At 56.6% G+C, this 24,046-nt stretch overlaps 1 protein-coding gene and 1 long non-coding RNA gene across 4 annotated transcripts in view; one reads left to right on the forward strand and one right to left on the reverse strand.

The window, feature by feature from the left end:
• Nucleotides 1–7,256, forward strand: part of TLR5 (toll like receptor 5) — a 21,382-nt gene extending 14,126 nt beyond the window's left edge. The window contains exons 3-5 of one of the 3 annotated variants that reach the window (XM_045587089.1): nucleotides 1,448–3,043; nucleotides 4,264–5,893; nucleotides 6,541–7,256. In XM_045587089.1, coding sequence (XP_045443045.1) covers nucleotides 1,452–3,043; nucleotides 4,264–5,278 — 2,607 coding nt within the window. In that variant the 5' untranslated portion in view covers nucleotides 1,448–1,451 and the 3' untranslated portion in view covers nucleotides 5,279–5,893; nucleotides 6,541–7,256. Of the gene's footprint in view, nucleotides 1–1,382; nucleotides 3,044–4,263; nucleotides 6,055–6,540 lie in introns of those variants that run through there. The other 2 variants (XM_045587088.1, XM_036453457.2) reach the window with 2 other exon arrangements.
• LOC118727641 lies at nucleotides 91–23,824 on the reverse strand. Its single transcript, XR_004990616.1, has 4 exons — nucleotides 23,813–23,824; nucleotides 17,139–17,145; nucleotides 924–973; nucleotides 91–170 (listed from the first exon to the last, which is right to left on the reverse strand). It is a non-coding gene; the product is annotated as an uncharacterized LOC118727641 (long non-coding RNA).
• Nucleotides 23,825–24,046: the final 222 nt, after the last annotated feature.

Below are 24,046 nucleotides of genomic sequence, written 5' to 3' on the forward strand. Positions count from 1 at the left end.
TTTTCTTTTAAAAAAAAATATATTTTATTGACTTTTTACAGAGAGGAAGAGAGAGGGATAGAGAGTTAGAAACATCGATGAGTCATCGACCAGCTGCCTCTTGCACCACCCCTACTGGGGATGTGCCTGCAACCAAGGTACATGCCCTCGACCAGAATCGAACCTGGGACCTTTCAGTCTGCAGGCTGGTGCTCTATCCGCTGAACCACACCAGTCTCGGCAAGGTGCCAAATTTCTTACACCATCTAGGTAGGTACATTGTGATTAACTGAATTAGGGGGCTCCTGAGCTGGCCTTTGCTAAACACTAAGGGGCCAAAGAGCCGCACATGTGGCTCTCGAGCCGCGGTTTGCCGACCACTGAGGGTGGAAGGGGCGGGCTCCAGGAGGTCAGTGAACCCTCTGACATTGGGTACAAAACTTGGTTGCTGGTGCAAAAGTGCCTGTTTGGGAGGCGAGCGGTCAGAGCTATCTTCGGCCCCTCTCGGGGATCCATGACCTCAAAGCAGGGAGCCCGCCTCGGGGTGTGGGAAACGGAAAACAAGAGATAGGAAGACGGCGGGAACAGCGCTGTCTGCACCAGAACATACCGTCCACCGCAGGGAGCCAGCGGCCAGCGGGTCAAAGCGGCCAGCAAACGGCTCTTTGGCCCCTTGAGTGTTTAGCAAAAGGCCAGCTTAGGAGGACCCTAATTAAGTTCATCATTTTTATTTTTATTTTTATTTTTATTTTTATTTTTTTAAAATATATTTTATTGATTTTGTACAGAGAGGAAGGGAGAGAGATAGAGAGCTAGAAACATCGATGAGAGAGAGTGTCATCGACCAGCTGCCTCTTGCACACCCCCTACTGGGGATGTGCCCGCAACCAAGGTACGTGCCCACAACCAAGGTACATGCCCTTGACCGGAATCGAACCCGGGACCTTTCAGTCCCCAAGCCGACGCTCTATCCATTGAGCCAAACCAGTCTCGGCTAAGTTCATCATTTTTAAATGTAAGTTTAAAAACATGTGGCTCTCCAAAGAAATTTCAATCGTTGTGCTGTTGATGTTTGGCTCTGCTGACTAATGAGTGCTGACCACTGGGCTAAGAGAGCAGCAGGCATATGGTATTAGGAGCACAAATTCTAAAGACCCATGTGCCGCCGAAACTGGTGTGGCTCAGTGGATAGAGCGTCGGCCTGCGGACTGACAGGTCCCAGGTTCGATTCCGGCCAAGGGCATGTGCCTTGGTTGCGGGCACATCCCCAGTGGGGGGGTGTGCAGGAGGCAGCTGATGGATGATTCTCTGTCATCGATGTTCCTAACTCTCTATCCCTCTCCCTTCCTCTCTGTAAAAAAAAAAAAATCAATAAAATATATATTTAAAAAAATAAAAAAGTCCCATGTGCCATGCCTGGAGCTTAGAGAGGTATGATGTTCTCCCCATTCTCCTTTCTTCTCCCTAGGATCATGGGAAATCACCTTGACCTTCTCTTGGGAGCGGTGCTGCTGGCCAGCCCGGCGCTCGGCATCTCTCCCTGCTCCTCGGACGGCCGCATCGCCCTGTACCGTTCCTGCAACCTCACCCGGGTGCCCCCGGTCCCCAACTCCACGGAGCGCCTCCTGCTGAGCTTCAACTACATCCGGGCCGTCACGGCCACGTCCTTCCCCGTCCTGGAGCGGCTGGAGCTGCTGGAGCTGGGGACGCAGCTCACCGCCTTCACCGTGGGCCGGGCGGCCTTCCGGAACCTGCCCAACCTCCGGGTCTTGGACTTGGGCCACAGCAGGCTAGACTCGCTGCACCCGGACGCCTTCCAGGGGCTGCCCCGTCTGTTTGAGCTCCGGCTCTTCTACTGCGGGCTCTCCGAGGCCGTGCTCAGGGACGGTCACTTCAGAAACCTGCCGTCGCTGAGCCGCCTGGACCTGTCCAAGAACCAGATCCACAGCCTCTCCCTCCCCGCTTCCTTCCGGGAGCTGGACGCCCTGACGTCCATCGACTTCTCCCTCAACGATGTCCCCGTCGTGTGCGAGTGGGACCTCCGGCCCCTGCGAGGGAAGGAGCTGTCCTTTCTGGGCCTCGCTGCCACCAACCTGTACTACCGGGTCCCCGTGGACTGGGCCGCGTGCAGGAACCCGCTCAGGGACATGGTCCTGGGCACCCTCGACGTGTCCCAGAATGGCTGGGGCGTGGACCTCGTACGGAACTTCACCGGCGCCGTCAACGGGACCCCGATCGCCTCTCTGCTCCTCGCCTGGCACGTCATGGGTCCCGGGTTCGGCTTCCAAAACATCAAGGACCCCGACCGGAGCACCTTCGCCGGCCTGGCCCGCAGCTCGCTGCGACGCCTGGACCTCGCGCACGGCTCCATCTTCGCCCTGGGCTCCCGGCTCTTCGAGGGCCTCGGGGAGCTCAGGCTCCTGAACCTGGCCCACAACAAGGTCAACACGATCGCCCGCCAGGCCTTCTACGGGCTGGACAGCCTCCAGGTCCTCAACCTGTCCTTCAACCTCCTGGGGGAGCTGTACAACCCCAGCTTCGACGGCCTGCCCGGCGTGGCCTACATCGATCTGCAGAGGAACCACATCGGGGCGGTCCAGGACGGGACGTTCCGGTCCCTGCGGAGCCTGCAGACCCTGGACCTCCGGGACAACGCCCTGAAGACGGTCGGCTTCGTCCCGAGCATCCCCACCCTCTACCTGGGGGGCAACAAGCTGGCGACGCTGCCCAGCGCCGGGTTCGAGGCCAGCTTCGTGCAGCTGTCGGGGAACCGGCTGGAGCGGGTGGACGAGCTCTACGCCCTGTTCCAGATCCCCCAGCTCCAGGTCCTCATCCTCAACCAGAACCGCCTGTCCCTGTGCGCCGCCCCCGCCGCCCCCAGGCCTGTGGGGAGCCCCAGCCTGGAGCAGCTCTTCCTCGGGGAGAACATGCTGCAGCTGGCCTGGGAGACGGGGTCCTGCTGGGACGTCTTCCAGGGGCTGGCCCACCTGCAGCGCCTCTTCCTGAACAACAACTACCTGACCTTCCTCCCGCCCGGAGTGTTCGGCCATCTGGTCGCCCTAAGGTAAGGTGACTCCAGATGTCCTTCTTTTGTCGGGACAGTCCCTTTTTCTAACAATTCGTCCCACGTCCTGATTTGCCGAAACCGGTTTGGCTCAGTGGACAAGAGCGTCGGCCTGCGGACTGAAAGGTCCCGGGTTCGATCCCGGTCAAAGGCATGTACCGTGGTTGCGGGCACATCCCCAGTCGGGGGTGTGCAAGAGGCAGCTGATGGATGATTCTTTCTCATCCATGTTTCTAGCTTTCTATCCCTCTCTCTTCCTCTCTGTAAAAAAATCATAAAAAAAAAAAAAAAGTCCCCATTTTTGGAAAGAATGCATGACAAGCGAGGGAACGGCGGGAGAACGGGAAGGGAATAGATGGTTTTCGGCAGCCATGTGGCTACGTAGCCAGGATAGGAGTTTCATATTATTTTTGTTCATTTTATAATGTTAAACTTTAGTAACAACAAATAATGGTTGGGAACCGATTATCGAGAACTGTTTATCCAAGTTCACATGGTCGATCGGTTTTTAGCATTCGACCACCATTGTTTGGACTTCATTTTTTGGGATTGGCAACGACGAAAACGTTGTGTAACTGTCTCTCAGACGATACATATCGTACTGTGTGCTAGTAAGCTTGTTAAACAAGTGATGTCATTACAAATCAGCTATTCAGCTATTCAGATAAATAAATTACCTAAATTATTTCATAAATACATAAATTGTCTTGAATTTTTAGCAGACAGTACTCGTATTATTTCTATTTTATAGTGGCGGCAAAAAGTCTAGCACCCCGGCCTTGAAAGTGACACTTAACGACTATACATCATTTTTATTTATTTATTATATTTGTAAATTGTACTTATGTTGAAATTAAAAATATATATATATATATATATTTTACAATACTATCTTTGCGTTCTATGAACATTTTTGTTGCTCCATATAGACCAAAATTTTTCTTTAAATACATATTTTATTGATTTTGTACAAAGAGGAAGGGAGATAGTTAGAAACATCGATGAGAGAGAGTCATTGATCAGTTGCCTCTTGCACACCCCCTACTGGGGATATGCCCACAACCAAGGTACATGCCCTTGACCGGAATCGAACCCGGGACCCTTCAGTCCCCAAGCCGACGCTCTATCCAGTGAGCCAAACCGGTTTCGGCTAGACCAAAATTTTAATCACTGGCGTGTCCCGCTTTACCGATGTTAACATCTGGTCGCCTTCCCTTAAGGTTGCTCAGCCTCAACGGCAACCTGCTGGCCGCCCTCGCCCCCGGCGACCTCCCGCCCGGCCTCGAGGTGCTGGACGTGTCCTGGAACCAGCTCCTCTCCCCGGACCCCGCCGCCTTCGCGTCCCTGCGCTTCCTGGACGTCACCCACAACAAGTTCATCTGCGAGTGCGACCTCGGCCCCTTCGTGGTGTGGCTCAACCGGACCAACGTCACCCTCCTCGGGGCGCCCGAAGACGTGTCCTGCTCGTACCCGGGCCCCCTGGCGGGGGCGCCCCTGTCCTCGCTGTCCACGGAGGGCTGCGACGAGGAGGAGAGGCTGGCCGCCCTCCGGTTCTCCCTCTTCGTCCTGTCCACCGTCGCCGTGGCCCTGTTCCTCGCGGCCATCCTGGCGGTGGCCAAGCTCCGGGGGTCCTGCTTCCTCTGCTACCAGGCGGTCCGGAGCCGTCTGCTGGGGGACCGAGCCCGGGCCGGGGAGCCCGACCATTACAAGTACGATGCCTACCTGTGCTTCAGCGGCAAGGACTTCGAGTGGGTGCAGGGCGCCCTGCTGGCCCGCCTGGACGCCCAGTACAGCGCCCGCAACCCGCTGCGCCTGTGCTTCGAGGAGAGGGACTTCGCGCCGGGCGAGAGCGTCCTGGCCAACATCCAGGCGGCCGTGTGGAGCAGCAGGAGGGTGGTGTGCGTGGTGAGCCGGCACTTCCTGCGGGACGGCTGGTGCCTGGAGGCCTTCGGCTGCGCCCGGAGCCGCTGCCTGGCCGACCTCCGGGGCGGCCCCGGCGCCCTCATCGTGGTGGTGGTGGGCGCGCTGTCCCAGTTCCAGCTCCGGAGGCACCGGGCCGTCCGCGCGTTCCTGCAGAGGCAGCCCTACCTGCGGTGGCCCGAGGACCCGCAGGACGTCGGCTGGTTCCTTCACAAGCTCTCCCGGCTCATCCTGAAGAGGGAGGAGGAGAAGAAGAAGGAGGAGGAGGAGGACAACGGGGACATCCCGCTGCAGACGATCACCACCGTCTCCTAGTCAAGGAGCTGGCCGTCGATGGGCCTCGCCGATAGCACTTCACCTTGTACTTGCGCTGAGTCTCCTTGGGGGGGCGGTCCTTCTTGAGGTTCCTTTTCACCCAATTCTGAAAACACACACACACACACACACACACGCACACACAAAGCTCTCAATTGACCTGCACATGGGAAGGAAGAGATCTAAGAGATGGCAGCTGCCCCCCACACTCCACCCATTTCCTGTCGGACTCAATAATGCCCTTCTCTTCTCTGGCGTCAACCACAAGGTGTTCCCGGTGGTGGTGGGTGGCCGCCTTGGGAAGATACAGCAGACGGACACTCCCCTCCAGCAGCGTCCCGTCCCAGGAGGCGCCGGCCCCGCATTCGGAGCCCTCTGCGCTCTGCGGGGACAGCGCCAGCGGAAGAGAAGCAGAGACAGGCCGCTTCCCGCCTGCACCGTGGGAGCCGGGCCCTCGCCGGGTCAAGGGCACCCTCGGTCTCCGGGAGGAGAATGGCCCCGAAGACGCCGGATGACAAGAACCAGCCGTCTTGTGGCCACAGCATTCTTCCTGATCTTCTTACCTTCCGCTCCTCCGGGCAGAACGCGGGCCCCCCAGGAACGTCCTGTCGGCAGGTAACCGTTGTTCCGGGAGTTAGCGCCGGCCCATCTGAACTCGGTGTGCCATGGGATGTACCGACCAATCAGGCTCTGGCAGAGGAACTTGGCCTTGGTGGTCACAGATGCTGGCTTGAGTTTTTTGTTGTTTTGTTTTTATAGAGAGGAAGAGAGAGGGATAGAGAGTTAGAAACATCGATGAGAGAGAAACATCGATTCAGCTGCCTCCTGCACACCCCGCACCGGGAATGTGCCTGCAACCAAGGTCCATGCCCTTGACCGGAATCGAACCCGGGACCCTTCAGTCCGCAGGCCGACGCTCTATCCACTGAGCCACACCGGTTTTTGGCAGGCTTGAGTTCTGGTGCTGCTACACATGAGCTCTGGGACCTTGAGCATGTGACACGCCCTTGACAGGCCTCGGTTTCTCACCTGTCACATGACCGTGCCTACCTCCTAGAGTTGCCAGGACATTCAGTAGGCCGAGGAGGAACGGGCTTCTCAGATTTTGACCTTAGTTGCCCCCGGGGCCAAAACAAGGGGGTGCAAACACGGAGGGCCTCTTAGATGGGATCAGAATATCTTTGAAGATTTTTTTTTTTAATTATACAAGTTTAACTTTTCATGTTTGTTTCATCTAGAAATTTTTTTTTTTTTTTTTGGAGGTATCAAGAAAAAGCGAAAGCAAGGAAGGCTAGCCAAATTACCCGTGGCTTCCTGGTCCAGCGGGGCCCCAGGTCAGCTGCTGCACACAGGCCTGGGACTCAGCATCCAGAACCTCGCTCCCGGTCCTCACTGTGCGCCCCGAATCCTAACCCCTCCACACACTCTCACACACACAGTCACACACACACACACACACACACACACACTCACACACACTCTCACACACACACCCACACACACACAGACACTCACACACACACTCACACACACACACACACTCACACACACACACACACACACACACACACACACACACACTCACACACACACACACACACACACACACACACACACACACGTGGACTAGCTGTTCTATTCCTGGTCTCTCTGATCCAGGAAGCTGAGCTTGCCCTGTGCTGACTGTTCTCACATTTGAACAATGACTGTGCCCATTAGCACTGTTCATCACGGCAGCACACGCACCCCCTATCCTACGACTCTACCCTTCCTTCTGGAGTGTTCTCCCATTTCTGCACATCCATCCTACCTGCTATTCCAAACCCAGCCCTCCTGGGGTGTCTCATGGAGTGTTTCCAACCCAAAGGCCTCTCTCTCTTCCTTCTGGGCAAACTCTTAGCACACCAGCTGGTTTTTTTTTTTTTGTTTTTTTTAATTTTATTTTATTTTATATATTTTATTGATTTTTTACAGAGAGGAAGAGAGAGGGATAGAGAGTTAGAAACATTGATGAGAGAGAATCATCGATCAGCTGCCCCTTGCACGCCCCCCCCTACTGGGGTTATACCCACAACCAAGGTAAATCCCCTTGCCAGGAATCGAACCTGGGACCTTTCAGTCCGTAGGCCGACGCTCTATCCACTGAGCCAAACCGGTCCCGGCCCAGCTGTCCTCTTAAAACCAGCACCCCTTCCCGCCTCCTTGCAGAGCAGGGGCCTGTGTGGCCCCCCAGAAGACCCCTCCTCCACCCCCAGGAAAGACCCTCCCTTCCAGGTCCCCCCTTCCCCCCCAGCGGTTGTGATGTTTTCTGAGGCCGCTTTCCAAGTCCCCCTTCACCGGAGTCGCTGCACACAGGGCAGCAGCGAAGGTTAGCAGAGCCGTGTGGAGACGCGGGTACCCGCTGGCCAGCGGAGATGCTCGTTGCTAAGCAACGGCTCCCGAACTCCACGTGCCAACAGTTCCACGTCGGTGAGTGGATAAACCCCCGGGAGCGGGTCCTTCGGCGTCACCCTAAATAGGAGGGAACCACCGCAGTCCGGCCCACAAGTGGCCATTGCTGGCTGTGTTTGAAACGGAGACGATTCTGGAAAATCTAGACCAGCGGTCGGCAAACCGCGGCTCAAGAGCCACCTGCGGCTCTTTGGCCCCTTGAGTGTTTAGCAAAGGTCAGCTTGGGAGGACCCTAATTAAGTTAATCACAATGTACCTATCTATATAGTTTAAGCTAAAAAAATGTGGCTCTCGAAAGAAATTTCAGTCGTTGTACACACCGTGTAATATGAAAACACGAGAATGCTTGTGATCCGCCCTCAATGTGTTAAGTGGGTTATCTTTTTATCAGTAACGGGTAGGCATGTTTTATATAGTCTAGGTCAGTGGTCGGCAAACTCACTAGTCCACAGAGCCAAATATCAACAGGACAACGACTGAAATTTCTTTGGAGAGCCACATTTTTTAAATTGAAACTTCTTACGCCACTTCTTCAACATAGACTCGCCCAGGCCGTGGTATTTTGTGGAAGAGCCACACTCAAGGGGCCAAAGATGGCTGGAACCGGTGTGGCTCAGTAGATAGAGCATCGGCCTGCACACTGAAAGGTCCCAGGTTCGATTCCGGTCAGGGGCATGTACCTTGGTTGTGGGCACATCCCCAGTGGGGAGTGTGCAGGAGGCAGCTGATCAATGTTTCTCTCTATTCCTCTCCCTTCCTCTCTGTAAAAAACAAACAAAAACGAAAACAAAAAACACAATAAAATACGTATATATTTTTTTTTAAATGGGGCCAAAGAGCCGCATGTGGCTCATGAGCCATGGTTTGCCAACCTCTGCTCTAGGGAGAAGTCTTTATCAGACACATGTAATACTCATTGTCTCACAGCCTCTAGCTTGCCTCTTCCTGATATATTTTTTAAAATATGTTTTTGTTTTTTAGAGAGAAACACCCATCAGCTGCCTCCTGCACGCCCCCACCTGGGGATCGAGCCTGCTGTGGGGCCATGTGCCCTGCCAGCACCCTGACCTGGGACGTCCAGCCTCCGGACTGTGAGACGTCACACTCCTGTTGGCTCACCTGCTCCCTGGAGGGGCCTGGCCGGGGTCCCAGCTGGAAATGCAGCGGAAGCGAAGGCTCTCGGGAGGACTGCGCTTATCTCTGAGCTCATTCCTCCCTCACCCAGACAACGTGGACTCCACAGCCTCCCCGATTTGAACATTCGAAGGGTCTTGGAATAAGTGTGGCCTCCTAAGAGAACAAGTGTTCTGCCCTGACCGGTGTGGCTCAGTGGATAGAGCGTCGGCCTGCAGACTGAAAGGTCCCGGGTTCGATTCCGGGCAAGGGCATGTACCTTGGTTGCGGGCACATCCCCAGTAGGGGGTGTGCAGGAGGTAGCTGATGGAGTTTCTCGTCGATGTTTCTAACTCTATCCCTCTCCCTCTCTGTAAAAAGTCAATAAAATATATTTTATATATATGTTTTGCCTATGTTTAGATCAGGCCTATTAAAAAATAGCATTTGGCCCTAACCAGTTTGGCTCAGTGGATAGAACATCTGCCTGCGGACTGAAGGGTCCCAGGTTCGATTCCAGTCAAGGGCATGCATGTGCCTTGGTTGTGGGCATATCCCCAGTGGGAGGTGTGCAGGAGGCAGCTGATTGATGTCTCTCTCTCTCATCGATGTTTCTAGCTCTCTCTCTCCCTTCCTCTGTTAAAAAAAAAAATCAAATTAAAATAAAAAAGAACAAGTATTCTGACAAGTGGGGTGGTGGGGAGTGGGTGTCTCCGGTCACGGGGTTCCCCAGCAAGGCGACCCCCACGGGAGCCCAGGCTTTCGGGGCAGTTTCTCCCCCCCCCGCCCCCCATCTACTGATGGGAACGGAAAGCAGACGCCCGGCGTCCCCCGAGGACCTGGGGCATTCCCTCTGGGGCACGTACCCTGGAGGACCCCTCCCCCATCCCTCTCCTGAGGACCCCTCCCCCTCCCCAGAGGCCCCCCCACCAGGGGAGCTGGCCGGTCCTCTGGCTCCCCCTCCTGTTGCCTTCCTCCCGTTCGCCCCCAGGTGGCGCTGCAGGACCACAGCCCCGGGGCCGTCCTCAGTCTGCGGTTCCCCTACCTTCGGAGCTTCCAGTCCCCATCAGGCGTCCAGGTGTCCCTCCCGCGGACCTGGGAAGCGGCAGGGGGCTGAGAGCCGGGCCGTGGGATGTACCCTGGTACCCCCTGCCCCCCCAATCAGCCTGCCCTCCTGCTGCCCCGGGGCCCGGGGGCCCGCCCTCCCCGCTGCTCCTGCCCCAGGAGCCCCACCAGCACCCCAGCCCTTGCAGACAGGGCCTCGGGACAGGACCCCCCCATTGCAGCTGTCACCCCATCGCAATAAAGTAGAAACACCCAAACCACCGGGAGGGGGTCCCTGGGGGCAGGAGTCGGGGTAAGGCCAGGGACTGGCTGGGTGGACGGAGCCCCAGGCCTCACAAACACTGCCCCTCTTCCCTCCTGCCTCACCGCTGTACCCCAATATTTGCATCCTGGGGGCCCTCCCTGGAGGGACCCCGCGCAAGAGCGGGAGGGGGCGTCCGGGGGGGGCGGGGCTGTGTGTGTGCCACCTCGGAGCAGCTACAGCCATGACCTCGCCTCTCCCAGGCGTCCCAGCTCCCCCAATCCCTCCCCCCCTTACTCCCCCTCCCCCATGGGGAGACAGGAAGCTCCTGGATATGCAGTGAGTGGTCCAGGGGTGCTCATGGGAACCCCCTTCCCCAGAGCCCCAGAACCAGGGTCCTTGAACCAGAGCCAGACCCTGCCTTTTGGGGGTACCAGGTGGCCACGTGGGGCTGGGTTCGCCGGCCAGTGGCACCTCAGGCCCCAGGACGTGTTGGTCCCGCTCTCCTGCACCCCCCCCCCGCCACCCCCGTGTGCTGGCCTGCGTGTCGCTTAACGGTGTGTCCGTGTGACCCTGGACCCCACGCTGCAGCCCCCTTGGGACAAGGACCTGTTCGCTCTGCTCTCTGGATCTCCCGGGGGCACGCTCATGGGGCGGTGGCTGGCTGAGGGAGCAGGAACATGAAATAAACCAGGGCTGCGTGGTCTGGGGGTGACGGGGAGGGACCTTGGCCTCCCCTGAGCGCCGGGACGCAGGCTCCAGGCCCGAGGCCTCACCCACAGGCAGCCCCTGTGCCCACCCTGTGCCCAGCGGGGGCTGTCGGGCACAGGTGCCTGCAGAGCCCTGGGACGCCAGTCTCCAGCCGCCCTGGGGCCCCCCTGCACCCCGTGCCGCCTGCGGAGCCCGGGGTGGCTGCCCGCGGGCGGGCGGGAGGAGCGGAGCCCGGAGGGCGCCCAGCTCCGGGGCCGCAGCGGCGTCCGTGGCCTTGGCCTTGGCCTTTGGCGGCTTCCGTCCTCTCCCGGGGCTGTTTCCGTCCTTCCCAGTCCCCCTCGGACCGAAGGGGACCTTTGGAAAAGGGGGGGCGGGGAGAGGGGGTCCCTGAGCCTTCAGAAGCCGGTCTCCAGGCAGGAAGGCTGCGCTTTCCTGTTTGGACATCGTGTCTGGCGAGAGGAAGTCAAGAGCAGAGCAACAAGAATAAGGACAGAACCCGTGGCAGCGAGTGTCGCTCATATCTAAGGTGGCTTTGGCCTAAAGCGGTGTGGCTCAGTGGATAGAGCATTGGCCTGCGGACTGAAGGGTCCCAGGTTCGATTCCGGTCAAGGGCATGGACCTTGGTTGCAGGCACATCCCCAGTAGGGGGTGTGCAGGAGGCAGCTGATGGATGTTTTTAGCTCTCTATCCCTCTCCCTTCCTCTCTGTAAAAAAATCAATAAAATATATTGAAAAAAATTAAAAAATGGCTTTGGTGGGAGGCCTGCCAGGCCGGAGCGGCACGGTGTGGCTGGGGCTGCTGTGGTGGGGTGGGGGGTGGGGTCCCTTAGGGGTGTTCCTGGGCGCCCGAGGGACCTCCAGGAGTGGGGAGACTGGAGGGCTTTGCCGTCTGCCCGGGTTCCAATCCCACCCCAGCTCGGGCCAACTGCGGGCCCCGGCCAGCCACTGGGCCTCCCCGCCCTCGCCGCCCTCGCCGCCCGGGCCGCGCTCAGTCACTGCCGTCGGCCCAGAGCACAGCAATCGACCTCTTTCTAAAGAGGGCAGTGACCGTGGAGGCGGGAGCCGCTCCGTGGCTGAGGTCACCCGGCCCCAGGCTCCTGGTCCCCTCTGCTCCGGGGGCTCCTCTCCACCAGCCCCCCCAACCCCCAGCCCCAGCAGACTGACAGCACACAGCACACACACAGCACACGCACAGCACACGCACAGCACATACCTAGCACACACAGCACACGCATAGCACACAGCACACACACAGCACACACACAGCGCACAGCACACACAGCACACACAGCACACACAGCACACACACAGCACACACACAGCACACACACAGCACACACACAGCACACACACAGCACACACACAGCACACACCCAGCACACACCCAGCACATACCCAGCACACACACAGCACACAGCACACACTCAGCACACACACAGCACACACAGCACACACACAGCACACACCCAGCACACAGCACACACCCAGCACACAGCACACAGCATGCACATAGCACACACACAGCACCCAGCACCCAGCACCCAGCACACGGCAGCTCTCCTAAGCCAGGAGGTGTGCTCTCCGTCTGCTTCTATTTCGGGAGCTTGGACTCGGCCTGGAACGTGGAGGCCTGGGAGGAACTGGCCTCAGCGCCGTGCTGTGCCTCTGGCTCCCTCCCCACAGCCCCTGCTCCCCGGACAGAGCTCCCAGTGCCTCCCTGCTCCACCCCTGGGCCCCCGGCGGCTGCGGGAGAGCCAGCCCTGCCCCAGCCTGGCAGCGGAGAGGTGAAGAGAGATGAGACGTGGGAGCCGAGGCCACGGCCCGGCCAGGCCCGCCGGCCCCTCCGGAGGCCCCGGTGTGGGACAGGCTCACGCTGGCGGTTGATGGCTGACCTGGGAGAGCGGAGAGGGCCCCTGAGCAGAGTCAGGGCAACGTGGACGCCCTTCCTCGGCAGGAGGGCTCCTGGCTGTAAAAATAAACCCTCCGTGACGATCGGGGTGTGACCTGGCCTCCCGGCCAGCGGCCAGGCCAGCCTGCGGTGTGTGCTGGTGCTGGGAACTGGGTCTGATTCGCGGTGCTATGGCCGCACCTGGGAGGGAGAGAGGGAGGGAGGGAGGAGGAGGAGCTGTGTGTCCAAGGAATGGGGTCTGTGCAGCCATCCCAGGCTCAGGAGGACCTGCTTCCTGCTGGGCGAGACGCATAGCAGGAAGCTCAACTGTTTGACGCGCTGTCCTCGCCCAGCCCTGGTCCCCGCCCAGATCCTCAAAAATAGACCTGCCAGGCCCCAGGGAAGGAAAAGGACAGCCATTCGAAAGCGTGTACACAGGCTTAAAGGGGGACAGGAAGCGGGGGGGGCAGGAGGGGGGGGAGGCGGGACCCTCTCCTCCTCCGTCCCTCCTGTCACAGGCCCGGCAGCAGGTGACACAGTGTGGCCTCGAGCCCAGGGCGGGAGGTGAAAGCTGAGGAGGAAGTTGGAGGAGTGACATGGGCCCTCGCTCAGCAGGTGGCTCTGTGCTGTCCGTGGATGGGGAGCCCCTGCCCACGTCACAACCACATTCTCCTCATGACAAGTGAGGCCCAGACCCCACCACCTTACAGAGTGGGGGTTCCTGCCCGAGCTGGTGTGGCTCAGTGGGTAGAGTGTTGGCCTGTAGACTGAGGGGTCCCGGTGCGATTCCTGGTCAGGTTTCGATCCCCAGTAGGGGGTGTGCAGAAGGTAGCTGATCAATGATTCTCTCTCAGCATTGATGTTTCTCAACCCCAAAAGACCCACACCAAGACACATCATAATTTCAACAGCAAATATCAACGACAAAGAGAGAATCTTAAAGGCGGCAAGAGAGAGACAGAGCGTTACCTACAAAGGAACACCCATCAGATTATCAAATGATTTCTCAACAGAAACACATCAAGCTAGAAGGGAATGGAAGGATATACACAAAGTGATGCAAAGCAAAGGACTGAATCCAGCCAGAAAGACTTATCAATCAAAATTGAAGGGGAAATCAGGAGCTTCACAGACAAAAAAGGGCTAAGGGAGTTTATCACCACCAAACCAGCAATGCAAGAAATGCTAACAGGAATAGTGTAAAAAGAAGAAATAAACAGGTAAGAAGGAACACAGATACAAAAGTAGATATTACTACAAACAAATACCTTTCAGTAATAACTTGAAATGTAAACAGACTAAATGCTCCAATAAAAAGACATTTAGTGGCTGAATGGATAAAAAAAATGACAGCATATATATATATGCTGTCTACAAGAGACCCACCTCATAACAAGAGACCCACCTCATAACAAGAGACTCACACAGATTGAAAGTGAAGGGATGGAAAAATATCTTTCAGGCAAATGAAAATTAAAAAAAAAAAAGCTGGGGTAGCAATACTTATATCTGACAAAATAGACCTCAAAGTAAATGCCATAATAAGAGATAAGGAAGGACACTTCATAATACTAAAGAGATCAGTACAACAAGAGGATATGACCCTGATAAACATACATGCACCCAACGCAGGAGCACCCAAATACATAACAAAACTCCTGGAAGATATCGAGGGAGAGATCGACAACAATACAGTCATAGCAGGGGACTTTAATACATCACTGACATCACTGGATAAGTCCTCCAGACAAAAAATCAGCAAAGACACAGCAATCCTAAACGACTCACTAGATCAGATGGATGTAACTGAACATCTTCAGAACATTTCACCCCAAAGCCACGAATGCACATTCTTCTCAAGTGCACATGGGACATTTTCAAACATAGACCACCTATTGGGTCACAAGCAAAGACTCCCCAAATTCAAGAAGATTCAAATCACACCAAGCATCTTCTCAGACCACAACACCATTAACATTAGAAGTAAACTACAATAAAAACAATCCAAAAATCTCTCAATCACTTGGAAGCTGAAGAGCATGCTATTACATAATGACTGGGTTACCAACGAGATCAAAGAAGAAATGAAAAGCATTCTGGAAACTAATGACAACAAAAAGACAACAATCCAAAAATCTATGGGACACAATGAAAGCAGTCCGGGGTCAGGGTTGGGGTCAAGGTCAGGCTTTGGGAGGGAGTTAGGACCCAGGTTAGAGTTAGAGTCAGAGTCAGGGTCAGGGTCAAGAGGGTTAAGGCCCAGGTTAGGGTCAGGGTCAAGGTCAGGGTCAGGGTCGGGGTTAGGGAGTGAAGCCTCCTTTATTTTTTATTTTTAAATATATTTTATTGATATTTTATAGAGAGGAGGAAGGGAGAGAGATAGAGAGCTAGAAACGTCAATGAGAGAGAAACATCGGCCAGCTGCTTCTTGCATATCCTCCACCGGGGATGTGCCCGCAACCAATCTATTGATACATGCCCTTGACCGGAATTGAACCTGGGACCTTTCAGTCCTCAGACCGATAATCTACCACTGAGCTAAACCGGTTTCAGCTGAAGCCGCCTTTAATTCCACACTTTTGCTCTCACTCGCCCCTCTTCCCCCCTAATGTGACGTCAGAACACGAGGGGCCTGGGGCTCCCCCCCCCCCCCCGGGCCCTGTGAGTCCTGTGCTGGCATCAGGTTCAGCCCCCCCGGGACCCCCGTCCGGTGGGATGGCCAGACGCGGCCCTGGCTCCCCTGTCCATGTCCCCCACCCTCCCGTGTCAGATTTCCTCCGCTGTCTTCCTGCCGGGCGTTTACTGAGCAACCCGACGGCCCAGCTTCCTGCCGACCCCCCTTCCTCCCTGCCCCCTCCCCCCCACCAGGCCTCGGTGCCACCCCGGGGCCTCTGCCCACGGCCACGGGCACCCATGGGCTCCGGCCACACAAGGCCGTCTGTGAGCGTCATGGCCGTGCTCGGGGGCACTGACGGGGCGGCCGCCACCCTCTCTGAGGCCCGAAATAGAAGGGTCAGGGCCGGTCACAGCACCCCCCACACCCCCGGCGGCCGCAGCCCAGCAGCCTCCACGCTGTGTTTGAGGCGAGAAACACCCCGTCGCAGAGCCGGGAGCAAACCCTGCAATTGCTCCTTCAAACACACACAGTGACCACGCTTCCCGGAGGAGGAGGAGGCGGCGGCGGCGAGCAGGGGGGCCCTGGGAAGATCTGGGCGCAGAAGCCAGGGGGCCCTCCTGGGGTCCAGCTGGGCCCCTCGGGGTGTGGCCCGGCTCAGAGGGGAGGGATCCCCGTCCGGCAGGGATGAGGTGTGAGCACAGCGCAGCCCTCTGTCACCCGGCGCCTGTGCGTCCCCAGAATGGCCTCTCTGCACACATGGGCTAGGGGGGCACACATTCCGGCCCTCTGTGGGCGGCCCGGCTCCCTGGGCTCACCCCGAGCTGGGAGCCCCTCTCCCGTCCTCTGGCCTAGAAGGGGCCTTGCTCAGAGCCCCGGGGGCGGGGGGGCGGGGTGGGATGAGGAGGAGGAGGAGGAGGAGGTTCTGTCTTCCCACCTCGCCTTGCCTGCCTGGGGTCTCAGCCCAGCCCCCTTGGCCTAACCTAGGGGTGTCGAACTCAATCAGAGAAGGGGCCAAAATCTAAAATCCAGCCTAAATCGCGGGCTGAATGGTTTACTGAACAGTCATAAACTGTCATTGTGATGGAAACGCAGCGGAGTGCAGTGCTGACAGCGCGGTGCGGGCCACATTGCAAGGCCTGGTGGGACGGATTTGGCCCGCGGGCCTTGTGTTTGACACATGTGGCCTAACCAATGGACACAGACAGCAGGGGGGTGAGGGCATCAACAAGGGGGCGGGGTGGGGGAGCAATGTGGGTGATAAGGACACATATGTAATACCTTAATCAATAATAAATATTTAAAAAAAAATTTATAAAGGTACTGCCTACCTATGTGGATGCTTTTAGAGAACCCATACATACACACACACACACACACACACACACACACACACAGTGGCCAGATCATGACGATCTCTGAACACATAATCATCTGGCCACTCCGTGTACTTCTCTTAAGCACCTCATTTATTTGATATCAAAGATACTATAAACCGTGCGCCTGATCGGTGTTCCCCTTTTCACCGGCTGACAGAAAGCTCAGGGCAGCGAGGTGGCTGATCTCCAGCAAAAGTCTGGAATCCTTTCGGTGCCCATCGGAGATTCAGATACACGGAGGGGCCGGGGTACGGTGTGTTCAGAGATCAGAGGAGGGGGCGGGTGTGTGTGTGTGTGTGTGTGATTTTCTTACAGGAACGAAGTGGTCACACTCTGAGGTCACGTAGATGGGGTCACGAGGGTGGGGTCAGCTGAGCCCCGTCTCAGGCCGGAGTGACCAAGTCCCTCACCCTGGCCGCACCTGCACCAGCACCGACGCTAAGGAGCCACCCACCCCCGGACAATGTCATCGCCCAGGATCTGACCTGGGTGCCCGCTCTGAGCCCTTCTCCGCGGCTCTTGCCAAGCAGACAGAGAAGCTTGGGGTGGAAGGAGACCTGACCAGCTCTGCCCAGGACCCGGAGCTTCGGGCAGCCGGCCAGGCCTCGAGGCGCTCCCCACCGGCGCCTTCTCTCTGGCTCCCATCTCCCAGCCCCGGAGTCTGGAAGAAGCTGCTCCTGTCCTCTCCCCCCCTGGCCCGGCTCCCCACACCCCAAACCCAGCGCTGACACCTCGGGGCCCAGCGGCCCACGGGCAAGTATTCCATTGTCGCCCAGGTGCGTGAAGGGATGAGGCTGTGAGCATCAGTGAATGAGCTTCAAGTGTGCAAACACGTGGTCCTCCCCAGGCCCCCACCCAGACAGACACAAGCACCCGGATTCAGGGAGAGAGAGACTTGAAGGCCTAGGCTGGCCCCAGCTGCTCCTCCTCTCCTCCCGCTAATCCCCCGTCACAACAGAGAGAAACCTGAGCGAGTGTGAGGCCTGGGCCCCAGCTGCTTCTCATGTCAAACCCCTCTTCCCTCCTCCCCCCAAAAACCCTGGGGATGTGGGGGTGAGATGGCCCAACCCCTGCAAAATGAGGGGGCACCCCAGGCTGGGGTACATTCGTAGGAATCAGGCCCAGTCTCTAGCTCGGCAGCCAGCCCAGAAGCTCTGGGTCAGGGCCCATGGCTGTTTCTCGCTTCCCATCGCCCCCGGGGGACCCCCTCCCTGTCCCTGTGGTTTCCGGGGCCCCTGGGAGGCAGGGCAGGCCAGGCCGGCGGGGACGGATGGCAGCAGCTGCCGCCCTGGGAATTGGAGACCCCGCGAGATGTCGGCCCCTCAGCTGGGAGGGGCACACAGGCCCGGGCCCCTGGGGCGGCTGTGTTAGGGAGGGGAGACGGGGTTGGGGCCTCAGAGTGATAGCGGGCCTACAACCCAGGATCCACCGTGATGGGCATCAGCTCCCAACCTCCTGGAGGAGGAGGAGGAGGAGGAGGAGGAGGAGGAGGAGGAGGAGGAGGCCCGTCCGAGCCAGGACCTTTCCCAGCCCCAGACCCCGTTCCCCTGCTCAGCCAGCACCTTCTCTTGAAAGCCTCAGCAGCTCAGATCCCAGAGATGTGGGGGGACAGGTGAGGGAGTGTTTATTGGGGGGCCACGGGGGCTGCTGGGGGGCGGGTCCGCCATCCCAGGGGACGCAGGAGGGGAGGCCGTTAATTTGCAGGCGAGTTCACTGGCCCAGAGAGAGGGGCTGAGGGACGCAGGCAGGAGCTGGCCCTGCCACCGACCCTCACCCACAGGGTCCATCAAGTGGCCACTGTGTCCGCCCAGGCCCTGCCCTCCAGGCCCCTGCTGCCTTGGAGCAGGCTGCTTGTTTATTTTGTTGGTTTTTTGTTTGTTTTTTGGTTTATTTTTTTTAAAATATATTTTTATTGATTTTTTACAGAGAGGAAGGGAGAGAGAGAGCTAGAAACATTGGTGAGAGGGAGACATCGACCAGCTGCCTCTTGCACACCCCCTCCTAGGGATGTGCCCGCAACCAAAGGCACATGCCCTTGACTGGAATCGAACACGGGACCTCTCAGTATCCACTGAGCCAAACTGCTTTTGGCTGTTTTGTTTTTTAAAAATATACTTTACTGATTTTTTTTTTTTTTTTTTTTTTTTTTACAGAGAGGAAGGGAGAGGGATAGAGAGAAACATCGATGAGAGAGAAACATCCATCAATCAGCTGCCTCCTGCACACCTCCCACCGGGGATGTGCCCGCAACCAAGGTACATGCCCTAGACCGGAATCGAACCCGGGACCCTTCCATCCGCAGGCCAATCCGGTGGTCGGCAAATTCATTAGTCAACAGAGCCAAATATCAACAGCACAACCATCGACATTTCTTGGGAGAGCCACATTTTTTAAACGTAAACTTCTTCGAAAGCCACTTCTTCAACACAGACGCGCCCAGGCTGTGGTATTTTGTGGAAGAGCCACCCTCCAGGGGCCGAAGATCTGCATGCGGCTCTGGAGCCTCGGTTTGCCGACCGCTGCTCTATCCACTCAGCCAAACCGGTTGGGGCAGGCCGCTTGCGTATATTCCCATCCTTGGGGCAGGTGTAGCCCCTGAATGAGCAGGGAGCACAGCCCATGGACCATGACCTTGACCCTCCTAGGCAAGGTCCCCAGGGCTCTGGGTCCCAGGGTGTCCCAGACAGCCCAGCAGGAAGTGGCCATTCACCCCACCGCCCAGCCGGAGACACAGAGGGCCCAGCCTCGGCCCCCGGGAGAGGGCAGCGCCGAGTCTGTGTCTCTCCCAGGCCTCCCGGGACCTTAACTCCCCTCTGGCCCCGCCTGGCCTGGCGTGGCCTGGCCGTCGGGTCACAGCACAAAGCCCTCGCTCGGCCCGCCCTTCCGTGTGCGTCTGGAAAGATGCTTCTCGGGGACCGTCTCCCCGGTCAATGTCAGGATATCCCCTCCTCTCGGGAATTCCCAGCGCCGGACAACCTCCTGTTTACTCCCGCCACCTGCCCCCACCCATCCTCTCCCTACACCCGGCCCACTTCCTGCCGACCCCGGTGGCAGCCACGTCCAGGCTGGCCTTTCTCCCGGGGGGGAGGGGGGACGCCCCGGGCCTTCAGCCTGGCAGCGAGCAGGGCGGACGGAGCGGATCCCGGGAGAAAGGCCAGCGGGCAGGGAGGCCAGGAGGCCGGGCCGGCCTGCTGCGGGCAGCCCCTCGCCCGGGGAAGCCTCTGCAGAGGCTCAGACGGCCACACTGCTGTCCGTAGACGGCAGCCCCCTCTCCCCGTCCGTGGGCCCAGCCTCTGAGCTTGCTGGGAACCCAAACAAGAAATGAACCGACCCGCTGGCCCCCCAGCCAGGTGCCCAGGCAGACCTGCCTGCCAGGTGTCCGCCCACGGCCTGGCACCCTTCCCCACCCTCTTGGACACAGCAGAGGCCAACCCCACGGACCCCAATGCTACCAACAGCCAGGCTCCTGCACCAGCAGACGCCGGCCCCCACCACAAGCTCATGCCACCGAGACAGGAAGCAGGCCTAACAGACCTCCTACCTCACTCTCCGCCTCCGACCTGGTCCCTCGGAGCCTCACCGGCTCCCTGGGTTTCCAGCTGGACAGCTAACCTCTCCCGCTCGGCATTCATCCAACCCTGGCGTCTCTCCGTCTTATTTTTGCGCCAACAACGCTTTGCTGGAGGACAAACAATGCCGCCTCCGCATATAATGGGTCCTGGGTCCTGGGTCCTGAGCCTCGTTAAGGCGCAGAGGGGCCTCAGCTGGGGGCGTGGGCTCAGCCCCGCCCACACGCAGCCCGCAGGTGCGGACCTAACTCGGGTTTTTCCCCTTAAGACCCGGCTCCCCTGGTCTTCCTTGGGGAGTCAGACCTCCAAACGCCCTCCTGTGGTTAAGGGGGACGGAGAGCCCAGGACCGGCCCCCCAGGCGGGCGGTGTGAACCCCAGCTGAGCCTGGGTCTCAGGGATGTCATTCCCCGGCCAGTGCCTGTGGTCGGGTGGTCTAATGAGTGTCTCCTGGTTTTTCTGCTCCTCGGTGTGTGCACATCCCTAAAACAGGGATGCCATTGCTGACCTCTTGCCTAAGGTTGTTTAAGGGATCCACTGGCTCGTTAATGAAAAGGGGCCAATGACACAGATCCGTGGTCAGCAAATCGCGGCTCAAGAGCCACGTGGAGCCACACTCAAGGGGCCAAAGACCCCCCAGGTTGAGATCTGCTGCTGTAGAGCCTCAGACCATCGGGAAACACAGATATTTACATTACGATTCATTAACAGTAGCAGAATTACAGTGATGAAATAGCAACGAAAATAATGTTATGGTTGGGGGTCACCACCGCATGAGGAGCTGTACTAAAGGGTCACGGCATTAGGAAGGTTGAGAACCACCGATTTAGAAGATTTAGGGGAAGGAGCACGTTTGGTCTCAAAGTTGGCTTTTCTCACCTCTGCTCACTCTCTGATAACCTGTAGATACCTAGCTAAGGGCTGTGTATTCACTATGATTGGAAATGTCCCCCTGTGTGCCAATCAGAGCCCATGGTTCTTCTTCTTATTTTAAAATATACTTGTATTGATTTCAGAGAGGGAGGGAAACATGTGATGAGAGAGAATCATTGATCGGCTGCCTCCTGCACGCCCCCTACTGGGGATCGAGCCCACAACCCAGGCCTGTGCCCTTGACAGGAATCAACCCTGGGACCCTTCAGTCCACAGGCCGACGCTCTAAAGCACTGAACCAAACCAGCTAGGGCTCAGGTACTTTTCATCTTATTCAATGATCCAAGGTTGTTTAGCATCTATATCCCGCTAATCACACACACACTATTCGGAAAACTGAAGGTGAAGGAAAAAATCAGACTGCAGAAAAGGACAGACACTGGAGAACTTCAGCCTGAGTGAGGATGCCGCCCGAGATTTGCTGGTTTCCCAAAGCCTTCTCTCGGATCTCTGCACGGAAAGAAATGTCGCTGGAGGGAGGGTAAGCCTGTGGCTTCACTCCTCATCCTGCCCTTCCAGGCCACGTGGAGTGCCGCTGGCCAGTGGCCGGAGCGCTGGGGACCGGAAGTGTTCCTGCAGACCAGGGAGCCCCGCGGCCGGACAGCGGCCCTCGTGGGAGTGAAGAGCATCCAAGGAAGATCACAGATACGTCTGTTTAAAAATAGACGCTGTGCTATTATCCTCAGCTAGTCCTTGAACATCTGGTAGAGATCTGCCTAGTCTGAGAGAGAGAGAGCCAGTCCTACAGGGACCATTCTTTACCAGGGAGATCTTACGGGTCACATTCTGCTGCCAAAAATACTGCACTGACGTCGTGGTGTGAACTTCGGAGGTTTGATTTCTTAGGCAGGCAAGCAGCCTCCTTGTAATCTCGTTTAGATGATTGATTTACTCAGCAAATCCTTTCTCCTTTAAAGAGTGGGAATCGAAAGTCCAGGTCACTGACCAGAACCGTCCAATGAGTGGGCAGAGGTTGAGCAAATGATCCTGATGGTCACTTTGTCTCAAGGCCAAGCCAGCTCCTTTGTAAGAATCTTACTCGTGAAAACAACAGCCACACACCTCTCGCCGGAAATAACCTGCTTAGGGAGATGTGACAGCTCAGAAAGTTATGTGGAAAAAAAAAATACGACGATGAACGTCCAAGTTTGGCTCTTCCAGTTGGTTGGAGCATACGAAGTGTAACTTGATTCACTGTGATAGTCACAGCGTCGGGATATCACAGAGTCATTAATAATAAGCGACAAGTTAAGAAATGGATCGCATCTTAGGGTGCTGACTGGTGTTTCCAATGTTGCTTCAACCCCCTCAGGGGAAGATGTATGCTCTGGCAGAGACGCTCTTAACAACCTGGCCATTGATTTCAGAGAGAAAAGGAGGAGGGAGGGAGGAACATCAATAATGAGAATCACTGATCAGCTGCCTCCTGCACGCCCCCTACTGGGGATGGAGCCTGCAACCCAGGCATGTGCCCTGACTGGGAATCTCCCAGTTGATAGGTCAATGCTCAACCACTGAGCCACACTGGCTGGGGTGACTTGACTTATTCAAGATTAAAATTCTATGGGCCTCAAGATGGCCTAAAAGACACTCTTGAAGAATGTCCGTCCTAGGAGGTCCCTTTTTCGTATGGACTGCTGAAGGCAGAACATCACTGCTTTCCTCCCCTGCCCGCCCTGCAGTTAGAACGGTGCTTCGCACCCCATGCTCAGGACGGTCTGCCGAGTTAGCAGGCTGTGACCTAGCTGGCTGGCCTGTGGGCACGCTCATGCTGCAACTGAGGGCTCAGGGAAGTCCAGGGAAACGGTTGATCCGGTCATTTGGCGAATTGTTCTTGGGTGTGCATGCTATTGAGATAGTTTCTTAAGCTCATGAGAAGACACACACACAAATTCCACCAAACAATCCAAAATCAGGGCAGTTAAAAACACTGTCAAGAGCAAAAGGTACAAGATTCCACTAGTCAACTATGGATATTCATGCCTTTTCTCTTTTTCTTTTAAAATATATTTTACTGATTTTTCTCAGAGAGAAAGGGAGAGGGAGAGAGAGCTAGAAACATCAATGAGAGAGAACCATTGATCAGCTGCCTCCTACTTCCCCCCCTACTGGGGCTGTGCTGGCAACCAAGGTACATGCCCTTGACTGGAATCGAACTTGGGACCCTTCAGTCTGCAGGCCGACGCTCTATCCACTGAGCCAAGCCAGTTAGGATGTCTCTTTTTCTATTGAATGCAAAGATATAAAACCTCCTAGTGTATAAAAATCAAACATTAATGAAAGTGGCCGTTTTCACAACAACAACAAAAAAACCCATCATAGATTCCATGGATTAGTGTAGCAGCTGGAGATAAAAACTAAATGCCAGCAAGCATTACGGAAAAAATCCTCTGTGCAGAAAAGAATATTCGAACGTGATAGTTACCTCTGCATTAAAAACAAAGAAACAAACAAAAACCTCATGATTTCAAATTTCTACTCTCCTTGCTATGCCTGAATCCAATGAGAGGCCATCTCTATTGAGTCTTTGGATTTTTGTAACCTGGCCTTCATTAGTTTCTCCTCACATGACCTTCCTCTTTTAAGAGAAAAGACAGCTGTTTTCAAAGTCATTGTTTCCTCATGTTTCCTTCCAAAACGGTCCTGACTGCTTGGTGGAGAGATGGTTTCCATGTGAACCAACGTGGATCGGGGACGTTGAATCGTCCGTAAGACCCCGTTTGTAAAAAGACTCTGCCTGTTGCCCGTGACACCAAGTTCCAAACGTTAGAGGGATGGAAGCTGGGGCATATGTTATGGCGATGGA

This window comes from Pipistrellus kuhlii, unplaced genomic scaffold (genome assembly GCF_014108245.1).
Source record: "Pipistrellus kuhlii isolate mPipKuh1 unplaced genomic scaffold, mPipKuh1.p scaffold_m20_p_25, whole genome shotgun sequence".
Classification (NCBI taxonomy): domain Eukaryota; kingdom Metazoa; phylum Chordata; class Mammalia; order Chiroptera; family Vespertilionidae; genus Pipistrellus; species Pipistrellus kuhlii.